This window comes from Ornithorhynchus anatinus, chromosome 13, assembly GCF_004115215.2.
Source record: "Ornithorhynchus anatinus isolate Pmale09 chromosome 13, mOrnAna1.pri.v4, whole genome shotgun sequence".
Taxonomy (NCBI): domain Eukaryota; kingdom Metazoa; phylum Chordata; class Mammalia; order Monotremata; family Ornithorhynchidae; genus Ornithorhynchus; species Ornithorhynchus anatinus.
The window spans coordinates 38,650,831-38,673,449 of NC_041740.1; the positions used below are offsets into that span (position 1 = coordinate 38,650,831).

General features: G+C 53.4%; 1 protein-coding gene across 4 annotated transcripts; it reads right to left on the reverse strand.

Moving 5' to 3' along the window:
• Positions 1 to 1,593: 1,593 nt before the first annotated feature.
• C13H14orf93 (chromosome 13 C14orf93 homolog) lies at positions 1,594 to 20,748 on the reverse strand. Of its 4 annotated transcripts, XM_029078374.1 has the most exons (8): positions 20,671 to 20,741; positions 13,718 to 13,835; positions 11,236 to 12,254; positions 7,328 to 7,639; positions 4,904 to 4,965; positions 4,615 to 4,718; positions 3,457 to 3,569; positions 1,594 to 3,176 (listed from the first exon to the last, which is right to left on the reverse strand). In XM_029078374.1, exons 3-8 carry the CDS (start codon positions 11,833 to 11,835, stop codon positions 2,736 to 2,738), a joined length of 1,632 nt encoding a protein of 543 aa, XP_028934207.1. In that variant the 5' UTR covers positions 11,836 to 12,254; positions 13,718 to 13,835; positions 20,671 to 20,741; the 3' UTR covers positions 1,594 to 2,735. The 4 variants fall into 4 exon arrangements, with proteins under 4 accessions (XP_028934207.1, XP_028934208.1, XP_028934205.1 ...); XM_029078375.2 differs by lacking the exon at positions 13,718 to 13,835 and having other exon boundaries at positions 20,671 to 20,748; XM_029078372.2 differs by lacking the exons at positions 13,718 to 13,835; positions 20,671 to 20,741 and adding an exon at positions 17,083 to 17,267.
• Between the last annotated feature and the right edge of the window lie 1,871 nt (positions 20,749 to 22,619).

The window sequence follows — 22,619 nt, forward strand, 5'->3', positions numbered from 1 at the left end:
AGAGAAAGAAAGGGAGGGAGAAAGGCATGGGGGGGGGGGGTGGGGAAAGAGAGGAAAAGCGGGGCGGAAGGCGTTGGGAGACACGCTGACGGAGCTGGACAGAGGCACGGGGACGAGGGAGATGAAGCGGGGACAGGAGGAGAGGTGAAGAGGGAGGAGAGGACAGGGAGCTGGAGACAGATGGACAGAGACAGAGAGAGACAGAAGCAGACACCCCCTGGTGCCTAAAGGTGGAATTTTTCGGGAGGTTTTTCAGGCGTCTACTACGGTGGATGGACAGCCAGGGGATGGAGGCCGAAGCATAGGACCCCCCTCCCCCCCCGGGCCGAATCCTGAGAGAAAGAGCTCCGAAAGGAGGACAAGAGAAGTAGAGAAGTCCTCTCGGTTCCCTGCACCGGCAGCTCCTCTCCTGGTCCATATGGATCCCGGTTACCAGCGAAGCGGGGTGGCCCGGTGGAAAGAGCCTGGGCCTGGGAGTCAAAGGAACTGGGTTCTAATCCCAGCTCCAGCGTTCAGTCACTCAGTCGTATTTATTGAGCGCTCACCGTGCGCGGAACGCCGTACGAAGCGCTTGAAAAGGTACGATCACACACCTGCTGTGTGACCTGGGGCAAGTCAGTTCAATTCTCTGGGCCTCGGTTCCCTCAGCTGAAATGGGGATTCGATGCCTGTTCTCCCTCTTAGACTGTGAGCCCCACGTGGGACCTGATTATCTTGTATCTGCCCCAGCGTTTAGTACAGTGTTGGGTACAGAGTAAGTGCTTAACAAATGCCATTATTGTTACTGATTCTATAGCACTGTACTCTCTCAAGCACTTAGTGCAGGGCTCTGCACAGGGTAAGCGAGGAGAGGAGGAAAAGCAGCGTGGCTCAGTGAAAAGAGCCCGGGCTTGGGAGTCAGAGGTCATGGGTTCAAATCCTGACTCGGCCCCATCAGCTGTGTGACTGTGGGCGAGTCACTTCATTTCTCTGTGCCTCGGTTCCCTCATCTGTAAAATGGGGATGAAGACTGTGAGCCTCCCGTGGGACAGCCTCATTCCCCTGTATCTACCCCAGCGCTTAGAACAGAGCTCTGCACGTGGTAAGCGCTTAACAAATGCCAACATTATTATTAAGTGCTCAAGCAGTGCGGTCTAGTGAATTAGAGCACAGGTCTGGGAGTCAGATGGACTTGGGATCTAGTCTCAGCTCTGCCACTTGCCTGCTGTGTGACCCTTGGGCACGTCACTTTCTCTGTGCCTCAGTTACTTCACCCGTAAAATGGGGAAGGCCGTGAGCCCCATGCGGGATCTGGATGAGTTTATCTACCCGAGCATTTAGTACAGTGTTTGGCACACGGTAAGCACTTAACAAATACCAGGAAATAAATACCGGCGATCGATTGACTGATTGATAAAGAGCTGGGGGCTGGGGGGAGGGATCGGCTGCCAGAGCTGGGCATGCCTAAGTGAAGTCCGGTCAGTGGTTCTTCCAGGCTGATTTCCCCAGTCTGACGCAGCAGGTGTTAGGAGGCAGAGGAGGGACAGGGGCAGGGTTGGCTGGAAAAATCTCCATACGCTTAGACGTTAAATGAGCAGGCAAATCAGATGCAAATATATGCAAATGTTCTTTTTTAATATCAACCGCTCAGGCACGTGTTTTTTTTTTTTTTAAACCGGACAGCAGCTCTAGGGAGTGGGGGAAAGAAAGGAGTCTCTTGGAAGGGTTGTTCTTTAGGCAAGGAATCCAGCCTCGTCTCGGCCTGCCTTGCCTGGGGACAGGTCTCCCCACTGACTCTTCTGAGATACGGCCCTCTTGGCTTCCGAGCTTGAGGGGTCTGCGATGGTCCCGGGGTGTCCGGCTCGCTGACTCCCCTCTCCCCCCTCCACCCCGCCCAGCCCTCCCTGTACGATGCCCTCTCCCCACTGCCTGCTGAGAGTGGGGGACAAGCGTTTTGGGTGGCCCCGTGGAGATGGGGCTCGTCAGCTGGGGGTAGGGGAAGGCGCGGCCTCTGCTAGCACCTCGGATCCCAACCTAGTCATTTGCTCCTATGACTCTCCTCCAAGAGGGTCAGAGGAGGGGAATGGGATCCGGTGGGGAGGAGGTGGAGGAGGCGGGAGGACCAACCGTTTAAACCCCGGTTTCCCAGGGGAAGGGGTTTCAGCTGCGGTCACCTCTGTGGGCCCTTGGTTCTCAGGGCAGCGGGCAGGTGCTCCCCGGCCTGGCCCGTTTTCCGTCCCTCTGCCCCCGGCCCTGGGTTCACCCCTCTCCCCGGGCCTGGCTCTCGACCTCCCCCCAGCCGGGGTCCCGGGCGGGGAGGGGGGCCCCCCACATTGCGCCCGCGGCCCACCAGGTGGCGGCATCCGGCCGAGCCCGCGCCGCCCGCCCGTCGCCGCAGAGCGAGGCCGAGGCCTGCGGCCTGCGGCCGGGGGCACCCGAGGTGGAGGGCAGCGCGGCCTGTCTCCCCCTCCCGGGTCTCCCCGCACGACCCCCACGAGCAGGAACCCCGAGGGCCCCGACACCTCACCACCTCGCCGTCTGCGTCCAGCCCGGTCCCCCTGCCGCCGTCCTCCGACGCCGGGTGGGTCGCACCGGGATTGTTGCCCACCCGGGGGGAGGGGGTGGTCTTCTGCCAGACGGGGGTTCGGGGGCAAGAGGTCGAGCCCCTTCCTCGGAAGAAAGGGCCGTGGTCCCCACGGGGAAGGTGGTGGGGGCGGTCGGGCGGCAAGGAGCAGCTCCTCTCCGGAAGGCCCGTTTCACTCGTCCTTCTCCACCTTGATTTCGATGAACGAGTTCAAGTCTGGGCAGAAGGCCTTGTGGGGCTGATCGAAGGGCAGGGAGATGGGCCCTTCCTCCTCCGGCCTGTCCTCCTCCTCTTCGTCGTCGTCCTCCTCCTCCTCCTGGAAGTTGGGGTTGTAGAGGTCCGGCGGGAGGAGCTGGGCCTCCACGGAGGGCAGGCGCTCGGACGGGGGGCCGTACACCCGGTTGGCCTTGGTGCCGTGCTTGGAGTTGGCGTCCAGGTGGTAGCAGAGTTGGGTGAGGCGCCGGGCCCGGAAGCGAGGGGGGCGGGCGACCCAGACCCCCGGCTCGTTGAGGCTGTCCTCCTCGTCGGACATCAGCTCTTCGGTCACGTCCTTCCACAGGCGCTGCTCTTCCGCCCCGAAGTGACGCATGATGCTGGACCGGTTGGCGAAGAGCTGCGGCGGGGAAGGAGACCCGGGGACGATGATGCAGAGAATGCATCGAAATTCGGGGTCACTGAAAGGGTGTGGGGTGGGAGGCTGACCGCGGGGGGCCCCTCACCAGCCCCCCACCCCCCACATGCACACCCCGGGAGTCCCCTTTTGCTAGTATTCCTGGGTTCCAGCGCTTAGTACAGTGCCGGGCACCTAGTAAGCGCCTAACAGATAGCACAATTATTATTAGTATTTTGGACGCCCGGAGTGGAACCCGGGGCCAGGGCAGGGGAACTCTTACTCTGTATCGGCGGCTGCGCAGCTTCTTCTCTTCCTTCTCCTTCAGGCCCTTGAAGGGGTTCAGGGAGTTGCGGTACTCACGCCTCTTGGTGAGGAAGTAGGCTACGCAGGCCCCTGTAGGAGAAAGGGAGGACAGGTTATCTCCCACTCCGGGGAGGAGTCGGGGCCGCAGGAGTCTGTCCATCTCCCCCTCTAGACTGACTGCTCGTTGCACCACAGTAAGCTCTCAATAGACGCGATTGCCTGACTAAACCCCATTTTACAGGTGAGGCAACTGAGGTACAGAGTAGTTAAATGACTCGCCTAAGGTCCCGCAGCAGACAAGTGGTGGAGCTGGGATGGGAACCCAGGTCTTTCTGACACCCAGTCTATCCACTAGGCCACACTGCTTCTCTAAGTGCCCTGGGGCTGCGGGTGCGATGAATTGCGGGTTATTAAAGGGGACAGATCCAAATGCAACTTTCCTGTTTGTGATGGCTGCTGGGCTGCAAAAAGCTGGCGGGGGGTGGGGATGGAAGCCTTGGGACATTTGGGCTATCCCAGTAGGGTGGGGCCGGGGTGAATCAGGGCCCCGATTTCCAGGTGCTGGGGTCTCGACTGCCAGCAAAACCCTGCTGCAGCCCCATGGCACCTGCCCACCCACCCACTCCTCTGGGATTTCAAGACCCCCTTCCCGAGCTCTGGAGTTGGGGGGGACGAGGGTGGGGAAGCTCTGGGTTCAATATCTGTGAGAGACAACTGCAGGAGTCCCAGGGGTCAGAGGGGACAGTGGCAAAGTGCCCCAGCCCTCTTGCCCCACTCCTTTATTTTTTATATAGTATTCTACTGTGTCAGGCACTGTACTAAGCGCTGGGGTAGATACAAGCTAATCAAGTAGGACACAGTCCATGTCCCATGTGGGGCTCACGGTCTTAATCCCCATTTTACAGATGATGTAACTGAGGCCCAGAGAAGCAAAGTGACTTGCCCAGGGTCACACAGCAGCCAAGCGGCAGAGCCGACATCAGAACCCACGTCCGTGCTCTATCCACTAGGCCACGCCGCTTCTCCTCCTTTCCTTCCATTCCTTTTCAGGTCGACCCTGTCCAGGTTGACCCTGTCCAACTTTCCCCAGCCTCCCGCTTCCTTGCAGGCTCCCGCCCAGCCCTCCCCGCCTCACCTTTCAGTTCCTTGTCGGTGTAATTGTGGGGACTGCTCACCAGCTCCTGCTTCAGTTTCTCCAAGAGGAATTTCACCACCGAGATGTTCCACGAAGACTTGATGCTGCCGGTGGGGCGGGCGGGGGGGAGGGAGTGAGCAGCCGAGCAGACCCCGAGCGGACAGACCGGACACCCAGCCCCCTGCCGGCTCCTCCGAGTTGCCCACCGAGCCTGGACCATAGCCCCCTCCTCTGGGCCTGCCCCGGATTGGTTGATCCCCTCCCTCCCAACCACCACGCCGGGCCCCACCTTTCGGATCCGTTGAACCTTTTGTCATTGGTGATGTGATTATGCACATTGTGGACCAGTTTCTGGTGGAGAAAAGAACACAGAATCAAACGCCGGGTGGTGCAGCGGGGGTCCACCGGGCCTCTTCACGGAAGGGAAGGGCACTGGGGCACAGAGTCACTCATCTCCAGACCTCAACGGGAGGGTCTTCCCTCCGTCTGGAAAACGCTTCAGATGGGGCTCTTGCCTTTCCTTACATTCATTCATTCATTTAATCGTATTTACTGAACGCTTACCCGGTACAGAGCATTGTACTAAGCGCTTGGGAGAGTACAATATATCAATAAGCAGAAATGGTCCTGGCCCACAAAGAGGTTACAGCTACAGTCTACAGCCTCTAGACTCTAAGTTCCTTGAGGGCAAGGAACGCGTCTACTAAATCTGTCGTATCACGTGTGACTTAGTGGAAAGAGTCCGGGCTTGGGAGTCGGAGGACATGGGCTCTAATCCCGGCTCTGCCACTTGTCTGCTGTGTGACCTTGAGCAAGTCACTTAACTTCTCTGAGCCTCAGTGACCTCATCTGCAAAATGGGGAAGAAGACTGTGAGCCCCATGTGATACCTGATTACTTTGTATCTATCCCAGCGCTTAGAACAGTGCTTGGCATATGTGGTAAGTGCTTAACAAATGCCATGATTATTATCAATTATTATATTCTCCCAAGGGCTTAGTACTGTGCTCTGCACACGGTAAGCGCCCAATACTCCCCAAGCTGGAGGTATCCAGGTGGATCCGCAAATAGCAGTGCCTGGTTGCCCTCCTCCTCGCCTCCCGCTCTTCCCACTGCTCCCCGGTGGCTTCTGACTCGAGCCTCCGTCCGGCCCCTCCCCAATCCCTCTGGAGTTGGGGAGGGGGTCAGGGGAGAAGTGTGCTGCGGCCCCAGAAAGCTGTATGCTCCACCAGATCCTCAGAGGGCGGGGAGAAGCTAAGCCTGGGTCCTGGGGCGCCTCTCGCCAGGGGCGGTGAGCAGCGCTGAAGATGGAGATGATGGAGGCTGACAGCTGCGACGGGCTGTACCTGTCATGTCCGCCGGGTACGGGGCTCGGAAAGTCATTCAATCGTATTTATTGAGGGCTTACCGTGTGCAAAGCAATGTACTAAGCGCTTGGGAGAGTAAAATACAACAAACAGACACATTCTCTGCCTCAACGAGCTCCTGGTCTAGAGGGGGAGACAGTCCTTAATATACATAAATACATTTATTTGGATTCACGCACGGGCGGATAGTGAGCGGTCTCGGGAAGGGAAATGAGCTCAGACATTCTCCCCCTTTGTCCCTCTAGCTAGGAGAGGGGCAGGGAACGTGCCTGTTTATTATTGTATCGGACTCCGCCAAGTGTTTAGCATAGTGTTCTGCACACACTAAGCGCCCAATAAATACGACTGAAGGAATGTGTGAATTAATGAGGGGCAATGCTGGGCTGGGAACCGGGGAAAGAGAGGGATCCTCCATGGCCCCTTGGGAGAAGCACCGCACCTAAGAGCCTCAGGAAGAATTCCCAAGGGGACGGGCCCAGAAGGGGAAAGGGAAGTAGTGTGGCTTAGTGGAAAGACGCCGGGCCTGGGAGTCAGAGGACCTGGGTTCTCATTCTAACTCTGCCCCACACCTGCTGTGTGATCACGGGCAAGTCATCTAACATCTCTGGGCCTCGGTTTCCTCAGCCGTTAAAAAGAGCTCAAACACATGTTTTTCCTCCTATTTAGACTGCGAACCCCATGTGGGAGCAGGACTGTATCCAATCTGAATTGGCTTGTATTTTCTTCAGCGCTTAATATGGTGCTTGGCACATAAGCGTTTAACAAATACCAAAATGATTATTATTGTTGTTTTTGAAGTCTCAATCAGATGGGGGTCAGGAGCTACTCCAGTGAAGTTGGCGGGGGGGAGGGGGAGCATGGTTATTATTATTAGGAGGGCCCGTGACTAATGCCCACCTTTGTATTCTTTCCCAGTGCTTAGTACAGTGCTCTGCTCACGGTAAGCACTTAATAAATACTATTACAACAATGAGAGGGTTGGAAATGGTACCTCTGGGCAACAGATTGCTTAGCCTGGAGAAGGGATGGATGAAGGACGGGCTCCACTGAAAACAGAGCAGGAGGAAATTGGTTTACACCAGGAGGGACTTAAGGAAGACTTAACTGCCAGTTAAGGTGCTAGTTAAGACCTCGGGGCCAGTTCCCAAGGATCGAATGGCACCTCCTTTCCTGGCCACCCCAGCCCAGGTGCCCCAGGGGACTGAGCGATGAATCAAATGCCCTCCGTCCCCCGACCCTGTGGAATGACCCGGTTCCTCCCCTTGCCCCGGCTCTCCCTCCGTGGGGAGAGGATTCGGGATCAGCGCCCCCTCCCACCCACTCGTCCCAAGAGTCTCCCCGACTCACAGAGAGCACCAGGTCCCGCTTGCGCCTGGAGTTCTTCTGGCCGCTCCCTCGGGCCCGGCACGGGGAGGCCGTGAGCCCCAGCGAGAGCCGCAGCTCCCCGGCCCCCCCGGGCACACCATCTTCCAGGGCTCCGTCCAGCACGGCGCTGACCATGTCCTCCGGCCGGGGCGGTGGTTTCACCCCGCCGTCCGGCCCCGTCTCCGAGGCCGCGCGCTGGATGGCCAGCTGGGTGGCCGGCGAGAGCTGCTTGGCATAGGCCGGGACCAGCACCCGCTGCACGGCCCCGTCAGGGGCCGCGAAGTCGTCCACCAGCTGGGAACGGAAAAATAGCGTCCGTTAGCCGGCCGGGGCCCAGAGGGACCCCCGGGGACCCGGCCGTGCCTCTCCCCTCCCCCGGCCCAGCCGCCGAGCGCGGCATGCCATAGTGGATAGAGTCAGAAGGTCCTGGGTTCTAATTCCGGTTCAGCCACTTTCATTCAATCATATTTATTGAGTGCTGTGTGCACTAAGCGCTTGGAAAGTACAATTCAGCAATAAAGAGACAATTCCTGCCCACACACTTGTCTGCTGCGTGACCTTGGGCAAGTCACTTCACTTCTCTGGGCCTCAGTTCCCTTACCTGTATAATGGGGATTGAAACTGTGAGCTCCATGTGGAATAGGGACTGTGTCCAACCTGATTAACTTGTATCTACCCCAGTGCTTAGAACAGTGCATGGCACGTAATAAGTGCTTAACAAGCACCATAATTATTATTAGCTCTATCGAGGGAAGGACCCCCTCATTAGGGCTTCAGCAGCGAGAGTCCGCCAATCCTCTCCAGACCCCTCGTTATGGCGGTTGTCCGGTTGCCTTATGCACGCAGGCTTACTCTTTTTTTTTATGGCATTAAGCGCTTACCATGTGCCAGGCACTTTATTAAGCTCTGGGGTAGACCCAAGCTAATCAGGTTGGGCAGTCCCTGTCCCGCATGGGGCTCACAGTCTTCATCCCCATTTTACAGATGAGGTACCTGGGTCCCTGAGAGGTGAAGCGACTTGCCCAAGGTCACAGAGCAGCCAAGTGGCAGAGCCGGGGTTAGAACCCGGGTCCTTCGGACTCCCAGGCCGGGGTTCTCTCCACTAGACCACGCTGCATCTCTTCAGGTCCCTCAGGTCAAGTTGTTACTGTGCCAGGATCAGGGCACGTTTTCAAGTGTTGGCTCTCAAGTGCTCAGTTGTGGGTTGCTCTTGTGTAGGGGAATTGCCACTAAGTTAATGTTTTCTTTTGGAGACAGAGACGGGAGGAGAAGGGAAAATAAGAGCCAGACACTCAGAGAGGGGAAGGGATCAGCAGAAATCTCGCAGAAATCTCAGGATGGAGAGAAGGGAAACACGCCACTTGTACGTGATCCTCTCTTACCCCAAAGACCCCCCCCAGCTGGGCCCCTCACCGGGATCGTGCCCGGGCATGGATTTCGGCTACCTACACCCTCACCCAAGGACACTCAGAACAGGCGAAGGAGAGAGGGAGGGAGGGAGGAAGGGAGGCGGGGGGATTTCTGCAGCCGGGAAAACAAAACAGTGAAAGAGGGAAAAAAAAAAACCATTCCGAAAGAAGAAGCGGGGGAGGACGCTGAGATTTATAGACCTAGGAGCTGCTTTCTGCGCTGTGAAATCTAATTCCATCCTGTCGGCTTGGAGCCCTGCCTGGAAGAAAACCCAAGCACAGGACACTGCCTGGCACTCTCTCCCACCCTCCCATCTTAGTCCTTTCTGACTCTTCTCCCTGTGCTCCGGTCTTGACCAAGCGGTAGGTGGGTGTGACCAGCAGTGTCCGCTGCCCACAGTGCCGTGCTCAGGAGGGGTGTGGTGGGAGAGGTGTTGAGGGCGGGTGGGCCGGGGGTGGTGGTGTATGAGGAGGAGAGGCTATCTATTCGTTTCTTGGATCCGGCAGATGGGCTGGGACTTCCACGCTTCCCATCCGCCTGGCACGAACTGCTTCCTCACGCGCTCTCTCTGCCGGATGGCTAAAGTCTGGCAGGGAAGGGGAAGGAAAGTTCGACAGACTCCTCCTACTGCGTCTTTATGTGGTAGGCACACTCTCTCTGTAATAATAATGTGTGGCATCTGTTAAGCGCTTACACTGGGCTAAGCACTGTACTAGCGCTGGGGTAATAATAATAATAATTATGGTATTTGTTAAGCGCTCACCATGGGCCAGGCGCTGGGGTGGATACAAGTAAATTGGGGTGGGCACAGTCCCTGCCCCATGTGGGGCTCACACTCCTACTCCCCATTTTACAAATGAGGTAACTGAGGCGCAGAGAAGAAAAGTGACTTGCCCAAGGTCACACAGCAGACAGGTGATGGAGCCGGAATTAAAACCCAGAGCTTTGGACTCCCAGGTCAGTGCTCCATCTACTATGCCGTGCTGCTGCTTCCCAGATATGAGATAACCAGGTCGGATCAAATCCCTGTCCCACATGGGGCTCACTGCCTAAAGAGTGGGAAGAACTCCTTTTACAGATGAGGAAACTGAAGCTCAGAGAAGTTAAATGATTTGCGAGGCCGGCCAGGATCTGCCAACAAATCCCCATCGCCAATGGAGCGGAAGGAAATGAAATCTAACAGAACCTCCATTTCCCCATCTCTGACAGTAGCCTTTTTATCCTGTCTCGTCCCTCTCTCTGTTCGACCTCCAGAAAGCCTTTTTCCGTTTTTCATTCCCAATGCTCCCCTCCCTTCACTTCCTTCTGCTCTTCTCCTCCCGCTTTCGCCCATTTCCATGACTTTCCCCGTCCGGCCTTTTGAACTCGTCTTCCTCCCTCCCCACCCGTGACCTCCTCACCTGATCTTCCTCCTACCACTCGTTCTGTGCCCTTCCACCCACCGCCTCTCTCTGCCAAATACCAGGTATTTATCAGTACCAAAAGCACCACCATCCCGGGCCCTCTTCATCCACACTTGCCTCGGCTCCTAATTTTTATTTCCCTCCCACCTGTCCCCCACTCTCTTCTTTACCCCCGGTCCCCCCCTCTCTCCTGAACTCGTCTTGGCAAGCCGAGGCCCCATGATAAAATATGAATGATCCGTCTGTGCGTGCAGGCACTCTCTCCAGAAGAGGCAGATCTTCCGAAACAGCAACAGAGACAGCTGCTGAGAAGCAGATACCACGTGGAGACGTGGGGAGAGGGAGAGAGGAGCCCTCCCACCCCCGCGGCGCCAAGCGCAGTCCGTCCGAGGTGGGAGAAGGCCAGAGGCGGGAGTCCCCGGGGCATACCGGCCTCTGCTCCTGAGTCTGCCGCTGTTGCCGCATCGGGGAAGAGATTTCAGGATGGAAGAGGGGAGGCGGGTGTCCAGGGAGAAAGGCAGAGGCGAGGGGAAAGCGGAGCCGGGAAGAACGAGACGTGCTACTTTCCGTAGCATTTTTACACCCGGTTACATAAGCCCAGCCTCACTTTCCACCTTCCTCCTAGCTGAAGATAGTTTCAGTGTCTCGTGTCCCCGCTAGACTCTAAGCCCCTGAAGGGCAGGGATCGAGCCTACCAGCTCAACGGAACTCCCCCAAGTGCTCAGTACAGAGCTCTGTCTCCGGTAATGGTAATAATAATGATAGGGGATTTACGTACTTTGTTCCAAGCACTGTGCTAAGCACCGGGGGAAATACATGCCAATTAAATTGGACCCAGTTCCTGTCCTACACAGGGCTCACAGCTGAAGCAGGAGGGAGAACAGGTATTTCATCCTTTTTTATAGATGAGGAAACTGAGGCCCAGAGAAGCAGTGGAACTTGCCCAAGGTCTCCCAGAGGGCAAGGGGCGGTGCCAGGATTAGAGCCCAGGTGCTCCTTCCACTAGGCCATGCCGTCCGATCAATACTCCCGGTTGAACGATGGGTCAATCGATAGACCACCGGAGGCCATACGTACGGGATTGAGGAGCGGGGTCATCTCGCTGGAGGACCCCGGGCATCCGGGCGGTCGAATGTCCCTCTGGACGGCCGGGAAGCCCAAGGCCCCCGGCCCCACGGCCGAGGCCGCTCCCAGCTGTCTCAGTTCCTCGATCACCACCTGCACCCCGCTCCCCACGCTGTCACATTCCTCCTCCACGGCGGACAAGGCCTTGCAGGCTTCCCCGGGGCTCCCCTTGAGGGTCCCCGAGTCCTCCGGCGGGGGGCCATGTGTCCCTCCCTCCCGGCCGTCCTCGGCGGGAGCGCCCTTCCCCTGCCTCAGCTCGCCCATCTCCTCCTGGAGGCGTTTCAGCAGTTCGTTGTTGGCCCGGGCGAGGCCCAGGGCGGCCTCCGCCAGGCCCACGGCCTTGTCCACCCGCTGGTAGATGACGTGCAGGAGCTGCTCCGAGCTCTGCACTGCCAGGCCGTGGCCGGTCACCGTGATGGGGGTGCAGGGCGGGGGGTTGCCCCCCGGAGGCCCCGAGCTGCCCCCGCTGGGCTCGCTCTTGCAAGCGCAGCAGCAGCATTTGGCTTCGTTGCCATTAGGAGGGGAGAACAAGATGGTGGCGCTGAAGGACATGGCGGCCCCTGGCTCCTCTGCCTCCTATCGCCGCCGGACCTCCTCCAAGTGGGTTCCGGGTCGGATCCGGCCTCACCGCCCGGAACGCGAGGAGCCCCCGGGGCACAACATCCGTCTCTTCTCGTCCAGGGCAGCTTTGAGGATCTGGGCCTTGGGCGGCGGATTCTGGGCAGGAATGAGCCTTCAGGAAGGAAGGCCTAGGCCACCCTAGGCCTCGGGTGGGACAGCGGCGACCTTCCGTGCCCTGGGCCCCCTCGGGACCGTCCCAGGATTGTCCAGCCTCACCTCTTCCAGAGGAGGGGAGAGTCGTAGGGGTGTCAGCAGTGGCCGCTCTCTTCCGGACTCAGGCAGCTCACCCCATCCATGAAGTCCCCGTGCCAAGGAAACAGATCAGGGGCTAGGAGTATCTTGACCAAGATCTATTAGGGTTGGAACATTAAGGAAAAGATTTTAGGTCTGGCCCTTTCCCCTGGCCACCATTTTCATAGCTTCTTCTAACACTAGTTTAACATCTGTTTCCTCCACTAGAGTCTAAGATCCTTGAGGGCAGAAATCGTGTCTACCAATTCTCTTATATATATTTTTGTTGATGGTATTTGTTAAGCACTTACTATGTGCCAGGCACTGTACTGAACGCTGGGGTAGATAGGAGATAATCAGGCCAGACGCAGTCTGTGCTCCACATGGGGCTCACAGACTTATCCCCGGTTAAATGGATGAGGTAACCGTGGCCCAGAGAAACGACTTGCCCGAGGTCACGCAACAGCCAAGTGGCAGAGCCGGAATTAGAACCCAGGTCCTTCTGACTCCCAGGCCCACGTTCTATCCACTAATGCCGCTTGGACTGTACTCTCCCCATCGTTTAACACAGTGCTCCATCGGCGGTAAGCACTCAGTAAATACCATTGATGGATTGACTGATTACTAGTATAACAATAATGCCTCCTATAGCTCTAGCATCATTTCAGGAGTTCGCAACCCTCCATTTTTTTAGATCAAGGGGGTCCAAGCCACCACCCTCTAAGCAGCACGGTGTAATGGATAGAGTATGGGCCTGGGAGTCCGAAAGTCACGGGTTCTCGGCTTCGCCACTCATCTGCTGTGTGACCGGGGCAAGTCATTTCACTTCTCTGGGCCTCAGTTACCTCAGCCAGAAAATGGGGATTGAGACTGTGAGCCCCAAATAGGGCAGGGACTGTGTCCAACTCAATTTCCTTGTATCCACCCCAGCGCTCAGTACAGTGCCTGGGCACATAATAAGCGCTTAACAAATACCATTGTTATTAAGGTCTGTCCTCATGGGCTTTGGAAGGTCAGATGATTTACCTCCTGGCGATAAATCCTTGCTCTCCTCCCCCCAAACCACCAGAGCTCCTTTAGTGGAAGACTCATCAGTGAAATAAGGGATTCTGAGACACCTCTTCTTTGACATGATCATTCCCCACTGAGGGAGAGGCAAGAACATCTCTGATATATCAAACTGTTGTTGTCTTGTAATTATTACGGTTAAGCAACTAAACCTCCAAGAAAAATAATGTCTCTTTCGGTACCACTGGGAAAATTCCGATGAACATAATAAATACTGTTGTTTTCTAAATGATTCTTGGGCTAGAACTTGAAGAAAACTCCTTCTGCCTCAGGCATACTAAATGACAAAACTTAGACAGGTTTACAGTTTCCTCAAGAGATAAATTTCTGTCTTGTACTGTTAAATTATATCATAAAATCACAATTAAGAGGGCGAGAGGTTAGAATTTTCCAAAGATCTCATTTTTTAGACTCGGCAAACCTATCTCGGCAACAGCCAATATGTCCGTGCCTCTGAGGAGCTGAAACTTAATTTGATGACTCCTTTTAATTACATTTCGTTATTAAAGGATACCCGGTCACGGCAAAGAAATGGCTTTGGTGCTTCAGAATATTCACTCCCCGTAAGAATTTAACCCAAATCCATTTACCGCTCCCCTTGTCGTTACCGTCACTGGAAGGCACAACTAAACCTTAAACTAAAGGTTAAGGCAAAATTAAAACGAAAGGTTATGGCGGAGCATTAAGTGATAGTATGTCAGTTTCTGGAGACGTCGTTTTTGTCTTTTCCCTCCCTTAATGGCCACCCCAGACCCTTCCCTCAGGATTCTGATGGGGGAGAGGCAGGGGGTGATTGCTCAAAGCACAGGCGAGTTTGGAGGTTTGGCAGATTAGAGTACAGGCCAGCACCCCGGAGTTTATGTTGGTTTTTTGGGAGGAACAAAACTTCAGTCCACTGAGGGAATTGCTAGATTGTGCACTCCTTGAGGGCAGTGTCTCTTTACTGTATGCGTCTATCTCATCACTGACCTCTCACCCGCGTCCTGCCTCTGGCCTGGGACACCCTCCCTCTTCATATCTGACACTCTCCCCACCTTCAAAGCCTTATTAAAAGCACATCTCCTCCAAGAGGCCTTCCTCGACTAAGCCCACAATTCCTCTTCTCCCATTCCCAAGTCACCTTGGCACTTAAATCTGCACATTTTATTCCCCCTCCCTCAGCCCCACAGCACTTACGAATCCATAATTTATTTATATTAGTGTCTGTATGCCTCTCTAGACTATAAGCCCTTTGTGGGCAGGGAACAAGTCTACCAATTCTGTTGTTTTGTACTCTCCCAAATGTTTAGTACGGTGCACCCCACACAGCAAGCGTTCAGGAAATACGATTGATTGATTGTCAAAATGCTTAGCACAGTCTCTGCCCGCTGCAAGTGCTCAGGAAGTGCTACTGATTGTTTGATTGACCTGTCTGTGGACATTATGAACCCAGTCCAACTTGGGAAGCCATCTTCTCTGGCTGCTCCGGTACCAAAATAGCAGATGCCCCAGACAGGGGACTCACAGCCATCCCAGGGTTTTCCCTGCCTCCAGTTTCGGCTGTTTGAGGTCTTAAGGACACCTACATCCCTTTCTCACAGACTGAAAGCTCCTTGTGAGTAGGGATTCTGTCTACCAATTCTACTGTATTGTATTTTTCCAAATGCGTAGTACAGTGTTCTGCATTCAATAAGCGCTCAGTAAATACTATCGATTGATGGAAGCTGTCACGGCTATCTCCCATCTCCTCCTCCCCATAAACCAGGCCAGTTCTCCACCCCGATCGGCAACCGTGGAGCCTCCACCCTGCTGGCTTCACTAGCCATTATTACCAGCAAAGTGGATATTCAGTCTCTCGCCTTTGTGGCAATTCCCCCAGATCTTTTCATGCAGATCGCAGCATGATATCCTAATCCTACAGGGACTGGCAACCAACCAGCCAATCAATGGTATTCACTGAGGGCTCAATGTGTGCAGAGCACTGTACTAAGTGCTTGAAGGAGTACAACAGAGTAGACACATTCCCTTCCCGCAAGTTTTCAGCCTAGAAGGAGCGGACAGCCTAAGGCCCAGTCTGCTTCATCCAGGCTGGATTCCAATGACTGAAACTATAATTTCCGTCAGGTCATCGTGGAACTACTGAGTCTGTATGGCAACTCCGCTCCAGATGCGGGCAGAAACTCAAACATGAGTCTTAATATCCAATATTCTCAAATACCATCAGTAGCCACTCCAATAACTCCTCATAGACAATGGCTTCCCTATGAAAAGACTCTGCGGTTGAGGATGAACATTAAGAAGATTACTTAATTCCTCTGCCTTCCCCAGAGAGGAGATTGGGATTGACACAATCAGTCAATCACGTGCAGAAATTCTAATGGATTAGATTTATGGCAGGGGGTAGGAGTGTCTGCTACTCTGATCAATGATCTTTCTTGACCTTGGAGTGTTTGAGCTCAGTGTTCTGGCCCTGGTGGAGAGCTATCCAGCCATCTTCAGCAGCGTGGCTCAGTGGAAAGAGCTCGGGCTCGGGAGTTGGAGGTCATGGGTTCGAATTCCGCCTCTGCCACTTGTCAGCTGTGTGACTTTGGGCAAATCACTTCACTGGGCCTCAGTGACCTCATCTGTACAATGGGGATTAAGACTGCGAGCCCCACGTGGGGCAACTTGATCACCCTGTATCCTCTCCAGCGCTTAAAACAGTGCTTTGCACAGAGTCAACACTTATCAAATGCCATCATTATTATTATTCATTCAATAGTATTTATTGAGCGCTTACTCTGTGCAGAGCACCATACTAAGCGTTTGGAATGTACAATTCGGCACTGTATTCCCTAATTATTCCCTATTATTAGGGAACGGTGGGTGCAGGGCACGAGCCTGGGAGTCAGGAGGTCATGGGTTCTAATCCCGGCTCCGCCACTTGTTGGCTGTGTGACCTTGGGCAAGTCTCCCTTCCCCTCCCCTCAGCACTGTGCTCATTTGTATATATTTTTTATGAGAAGCAGCGTGGCTCAGTGGAAAGAGCATGGGCTTTGGAGTCAGGGCTCATGAGTTCGAATCCCAGCTCTGCCACTTGTCGGCTGTGTGACTGTGGGCAAGTCACTTAACTTCTCTGTGCCTCAGTTCCCTCATCTGTAAAATGGGGATTAAGACTGTGAGCCCCACGTGGGACAACCTAATTCCCCTGTGTCTACCCCAGCGCTTAGAACAGTGCTCGGCACATAGTAAGCGCTTAACAAATACCAACATTATTATTATTATTATTACCCTATTTACTTTGTTAATGAGGTGTACATTCCCTTGATTCTATTTATTGCTATTAAGTTGTCTTGTTTTTGCCTGTCTGTCTCCCCCGATTAGACTGTCAGCCCGTTGATGGGCAGAGATTGTCTCTGTTGCCTGTCCATTCCAAGTGCTTAGTCCAGTGCTCTGCACATAGTAAACGCTCAATAAATACTACTGAATGAAGTCACTTCGTTTATCCGTGCCCCAGTTACCTCATCTGCGAAATGGGGAGCTGGGAGCCCTACGTGGGGCAACCCGATTGCCTCGGAACAGTACTTCCGAGGTAAGCAGCGTGGCTAAATGGAAAGAGCCTGGGCTTGGGAGTCAGAGGTCATGGGTTCGAATCCCAGCTCTGCCACTTGTCTGCTGTGTGACTGTGGGCGAGTCACTTCGCTTCTCTGGGCCTCAGCTCCCTCATCTGTAAAATGGAGATTAACTGTGAGCCTCACGGGGGACAACCTGATGACCCTGTATCTCCCCCAGCGCTTAGAACAGTGCTCTGCACAGAGTAAGCCCTTACCAAATACCAACATTATTAGTAGTAGTAGTAGTAGTAAGCGCTTACCAAATACCAACATTATTATTATTACTTGGCCCAGAGTGAGCGCTTACCAAATACCATCAGGACTAGTATTTTAGGAGAGGCGGGACTGGCTCCGTTGGCGGGGTTGCAAGAGAAAGGGGAAAAAAGGGGTAGGACTGAGGAAAAAACGGTCCTTCAACGGCCGTTTGAAACTGGAAGAAGGCGGGGGGAGGCGGAGAAGGCCGTGGTTCCACGGCGTGTACCGCGGGGAGCGCGCCTGCGCGCGCCCGCCACCGCAGGGCGGGGGGATGGAAGGGGTGCGCGAGACGCCCGCCTAAGCCGTGTACCTAGCGCGCACGCGGCCAAGCCCCGCCCCCTCCCCCTCCCCGCCCGCCCATTGGCGGTTGGGAGGGAGCGCGAGCCCCGAAGGGCCCGCCATTGGCTGCGGGCTGACGTCACTCAAGAGGCCGGGGAGGGGCGGGGCCTCGTCAGGGAGGGTTGCGACTTCGGACCCTTTGCCTCAGGGCCCCTCGGCGCCATCTTGGATTGCAGGGCTTGTTTACTCGGCCCCCCCTGGACTGGCCGACCCCAAAGCGGGGTGCTGAACCTCCTTGAACCAAAATACAGTTAAAAACGGGGGCCAGAGACTTCGGCCACCGGAAAAATGCGGGTTTTCTGCATTTAGGGTCACTTGGTGACCAGGGTGACCCTAGCAAACACAGGGATTTAGAGAAATAAGGCAATTCTCAGAGGCATAAACGGTCCCCTAATCCTGGATAATTGGGAATAACCCTTTCCCCCCCCTCAATCACACAGGTGATTATCTCAGTTTTCTAAAGAGGGTGACTTTTTGTAAGTGGGGGCGATGGATAGGCTACTTGTTTTGCTGTCTCCCCCATTGGGACTTTGAGTCCATTGTTGGGCAGGGACTGTCTCCATCTGTTGCCCAATTGTACACTCCAAGCGCTTGGTACAGTGCTCTGCACACAATAAGCGCTCAATAAATATGACTGAATGAATAGAAACTTAAGATGTCTAAGGAGTCCAAAAATTGAGAGAATTTATATGGCGCCCTGAAACCAACCCCCCACTTGCTGGTATCTCACCTATAAAACAATTAAAATGAAAGCAGATTCATGATTGGCCTTAGTTTTATAGAATAGTATTCTAGTTGTACATCAGGATCTGAATAATATTCGGCTCAGCAAAGTCCTTAAGTTTTAAAGGATAAACATTCAGTTCTACAATGCATACATAAACAATCGTTCCTCATTTTGGATAGAAAGCTCACGGTAAAGTGAGAGAGCACTCTAGGAACTCTTCCAGGTACTTAGTGCTCTGCACAGAGCAAGTGCTCAACAAATACCACTGATTGACTTGGGAAATTAGGAAACTTTGTTTCAATGATGCATGACCACATGGATGCCTGGTAATGTCAGAAGAAACAGTTGTGGGCTTGTGCGCAACACTGAGTGAATACCATAATGCTAGTTTTCCTTAATGCGCTGTTGATCAAAAAGGTAACTTCAGAATACTAGGAGAGTGGGTCTCACAAGAAGAGAGACACGCGTATGTGATCAAGAATTAAAACACGTGCAACTTCCCTTAATTTCTACCACAGATACAATAATCCTCTGGGAATCCTAGTGAAAATTCAAATCCACTTTGAGTACTTAAACCCAAATGGTACTTATTAAGGGTCCATAAAACTTCGGCATTTCTCAGAGATCATGGTAATGAACTACTATTCAAGCACTCTTTCGTCTACACATTCATTTTTCCTTTCTCCTCTTCTATCTGTAAATTATTTTGTCTCTCCTTCTAGACTTCAGGCTCACTGAAGGCAGGATTCTTCCATGTTCTCAATAAGGTGCTTTTCATATGGTAATCACTCAATATATTGATTGAGGGTCAATGAAAATGGAAATGGGGAAAACTATAACTTAAATCCTTTCCCAATCATTAGCTTCCTCTGCCTATGATCCATCTGAATACCTCTTCTATGACCCGTAGGATACCATTCCAAACCAGCGTTGTAATGCCCCCAGCTCAGGAAAGAGTCTGTAAAATGATATCCATGGAGTTTTATAATCAAAAAGAAGTGGCAAGGCCCTCGCAAATTGGAATTTCACCATTTCTCTTCCTACCAGTGTAACATTTCTAGATAGCCTCCTGATTCACAAACTTTTCACTGAGAACACTCAACATGGAAAGGACAGGTGTTTCCACAGACCTGAAGCCATAGCAAAAAAAAAAAAATCCCCTCCTGGGCAAATTTTTTGGTTCATTCCCCCATCCTTGAGACAAATTCATGAGAAATGGACTTGACTGAATTATTTTCCGCTCCTTTGCCAACTGCAGAGCTTTTCAAACAAATCTCAAACTTTAAACGACATCTCATCAAACCATCCACTTCCACTCCAAGCACACTAACCCAACCACACATAAAGCCAAAATATACACAGCTGTAAATTTCAGAATGAAAGACTATAAAAGCAAAACTCTTTAACACAGTCATTTAAAGACGGTTTTGAACCACAGATTCAATCAACTCCCTGTCACACTGCCCTGTAGACTACACTCCCTTGGCGATTATTTTCTAGTACAGTCCCTACAAGAGGGGCTAAAAAAATACGCCATTACATCCAAATGCAAACACCTTGTGTGAAGCCAATCCTGAAAAGCGCCCGAATATAATCATGCCACAATTCTCATTTTGGACTACTAAAGCCTGCCCTCGCAGGCTGAAATCCCATTTTTATATACAAAACCATACCCGGGGAAAGATTAAATATAAAATTCTATGTCCCGAAGGTGGATACGCATATGTAGAACCAGTGTTCGTTTCCAATTTGGGTGACCAGTTTTGGAAATAAAAATATTCTCTATACAACACATATACACAGACTAAAAATATACACACAGAAAGAGAAACGTCACCCCAAAAATATTCAACAGGAAATTATCCGCTTCCAGAAAATCACACATAGAGAGACTGTCGTAAGGAAAAAAGTGTGTGCAGGATTCACACCCTTAATATCCAAGTAATTCTTCCCCAGGGAAAAGAGAGAACGGCGTCTCGGGAACAAAGCCAGATATCCCCATATTTTTAACCCGTTGGCTTCGAAAACCGCCCATTCGAAAAGTTGGTTTTGGTGGGAAGAGAGAAGTGTGTAAGATCCACCCTAAATCATTCTTGGAAATGAGAGGGCTTCAAATCTCCCTTTTCCCCCCTCTGAATTTGATGCCCCTGTAGTGAGAATTCAGATCTCCCCTTCGGCCACTGGATTAAAAAAAAATCTATAAAGCAGCCAAAATTTTACTTTCCTTCAAGCCCCCGTTTTCTTCCCCGGTGCCTAAAATGTAGCGACAAAAGGGGAAAAAAATGCTACCAAATCTGTCAGCCAACAGTTAAACATGGCTGTCCTCTCTCTCTCTCTCTCTCTCTCTCTCTCAGCATGTTTGTATATTTAAATCCTTCACCAGGCAAGAGAAAAGAGAAGGGGGGGAGGGAGGAAAGGAGAGACAGAAAGAGAAATGGGGGAAAGAACAAATTTCCCTCAGCAACAGTTTCCTCACCCCAACATTGCCACAGATTCCTAGGTTGTTGTTTTTTTTTTTTAATTTTGAATATAGGCACACGAGATTAAGGAGGGAAAAAAATGGAAAAAGGATACCCGAAGGTCGTATGGCTCTTTGTATTCGTGTGTGTGCAAAAAGGAGGACTCGCTGAGCCCAGAGCCAGCAAGCCCCGCCTCCGTCCGTCCCTCCCTCCCTCCCTCTGTCCCTCCCTCCCTCCCTCGCTCAGTCCGTCCGTCGGTCCGTCGGTCCGTCGGCCCGTCGGCCCGTCGGCCCGTCCCCGCCCGCTCCCGGCGGCTTGCGGGAGCCCCGATTGGGCGGCAGAGTGTGGAGCCCCGCGGGGTTCGGCGGCCGCGAGCACACGCACGGCGAGCGGGCCCCGCATTCCTCAGGAGGGCTCCTCTAGGGGCCGCCCCGGACCCGGCCCTGCCGCCTTCTGCGCCTCCTCTCCTCAGCCTTCTGCTTCCTGCCCCTTCCCATTACCCTCAAGCCCCTCTTTCTCTTTCTCCCCGGCCTGCCCGCCCTGACTCTTTCCTCCTTGATTCTCTTCTTCTTCCTCTCCTTCCTGGCCCTGCCACCTTCTTCTGTGCCTCCTCTCCTCAGCCTTCTGCTTCCTGCCCCTTCCCATTACCCTCAGCCTTTCTTTCTCTCCCCAGCCTGCCCTCCCTGACTTTTTCCTCCTCGATTCTCTCCCTCTTCCTCTCCCTCCTGCCACCTTCTTCTGTGCCTCCTCTCCTCAGCCTTCTGCTTCCTGCCCCTTCCCATTACCCTCAAGCCGCTCTTTCTCTTTCTCCCCAGCCTGCCCGCCCTGACTCTTTCCTCCTTGATTCTCTTCTTCTTCCTCTCCTTCCTGGCCCTGCCACCTTCTTCTGCGCCTCCTCTCCTCAGCCTTCTGCTTCCTGCCCCTTCCCCTTACCCTCAGCCTTTCTTTCTCTCCCCAGCCTGCCCTCCCTGACTTTTTCCTCCTCGATTCTCTCCCTCTTCCTCTCCCTCCTGCCACCTTCTTCTGTGCCTCCTCTCCTCAGCCTTCTGCTTCCTGCCCCTTCCCATTGCCCTCAGCATATCTCTCTCTCTCCCCGGCCCGCCCGCCCTGACCTTTTCCTTCTCTGTTCTCTCCCTCCTGGCCCTGCCACCTTCTGCGCCTCCTCTCTTTAGGCTTCTGCTTCCTGCCCCTTCCCATTACCCTCAGCATCTCTCTCTCCTCAGCCTGCTCACTCTTTCCTCCTCTGTTCTCTATGTCCATGGTCTCTTTCCTTCTCTCTCTCTCTCTCATAACAACAACAGTTAGGATACGTAAGCGCGATGTGCCAAGTACCGTTCTAAGTGCTAGGATATATATATAAATTAATCTGGTTGGATGTATTCCCTGTCCCAGATGGGGCTCACACATCCCCATTTTACAGATGTGGTAATTGAGGCACAGGGAAGTGAAGTGACTTGTCAAAGTCCCACAACAGGCATGTGGCAGAGTTGGGATTAGAACCCAGGTCCTTCTAACTCCCAGGCCCTCGCCCTATTCATTAAACATGTCTCTCTCTGTCTCTTTTCCCCCTAGATAGTAATAAACTCAGGTCCAAATCAACAAACACAAGCACCCACCTCTAAGTTTTCCCAAAGTTGGTCTGATTCAGGGCTCAGGAAGCAGTTTCTTCTCCCAGGTGGCTCCCAAAGAATCTGCGATTTGAGGCTCTCTTCAATCGATCAATAATATCTATTAAATACTTACTGTGTGAGGACTACTGTACTAGGCACTTGGGAGAGGATAAGAGTTGACACGTTTCCTGCCCACGACAACTTTACAGTCTTCCTCTCTGGTGGTTACTCCCCACTTTCCATCATTTGGGTGGCCACAGGTGCCCCTCGTGATTTAGCAGACACATACCCACATAACATAACGTAGAGAAGCAGCGTGGCGCAGTGGAAAGAGCACGGGCTTTGGAGTCAGGGCTCATGAGTTCGAATCCCAGCTCTGCCACTTGTCAGCTGTGTGACTGTGGGCAAGTCACTTAACTTCTCTGTGCCTCAGTTCCCTCATCTGTAAAATGGG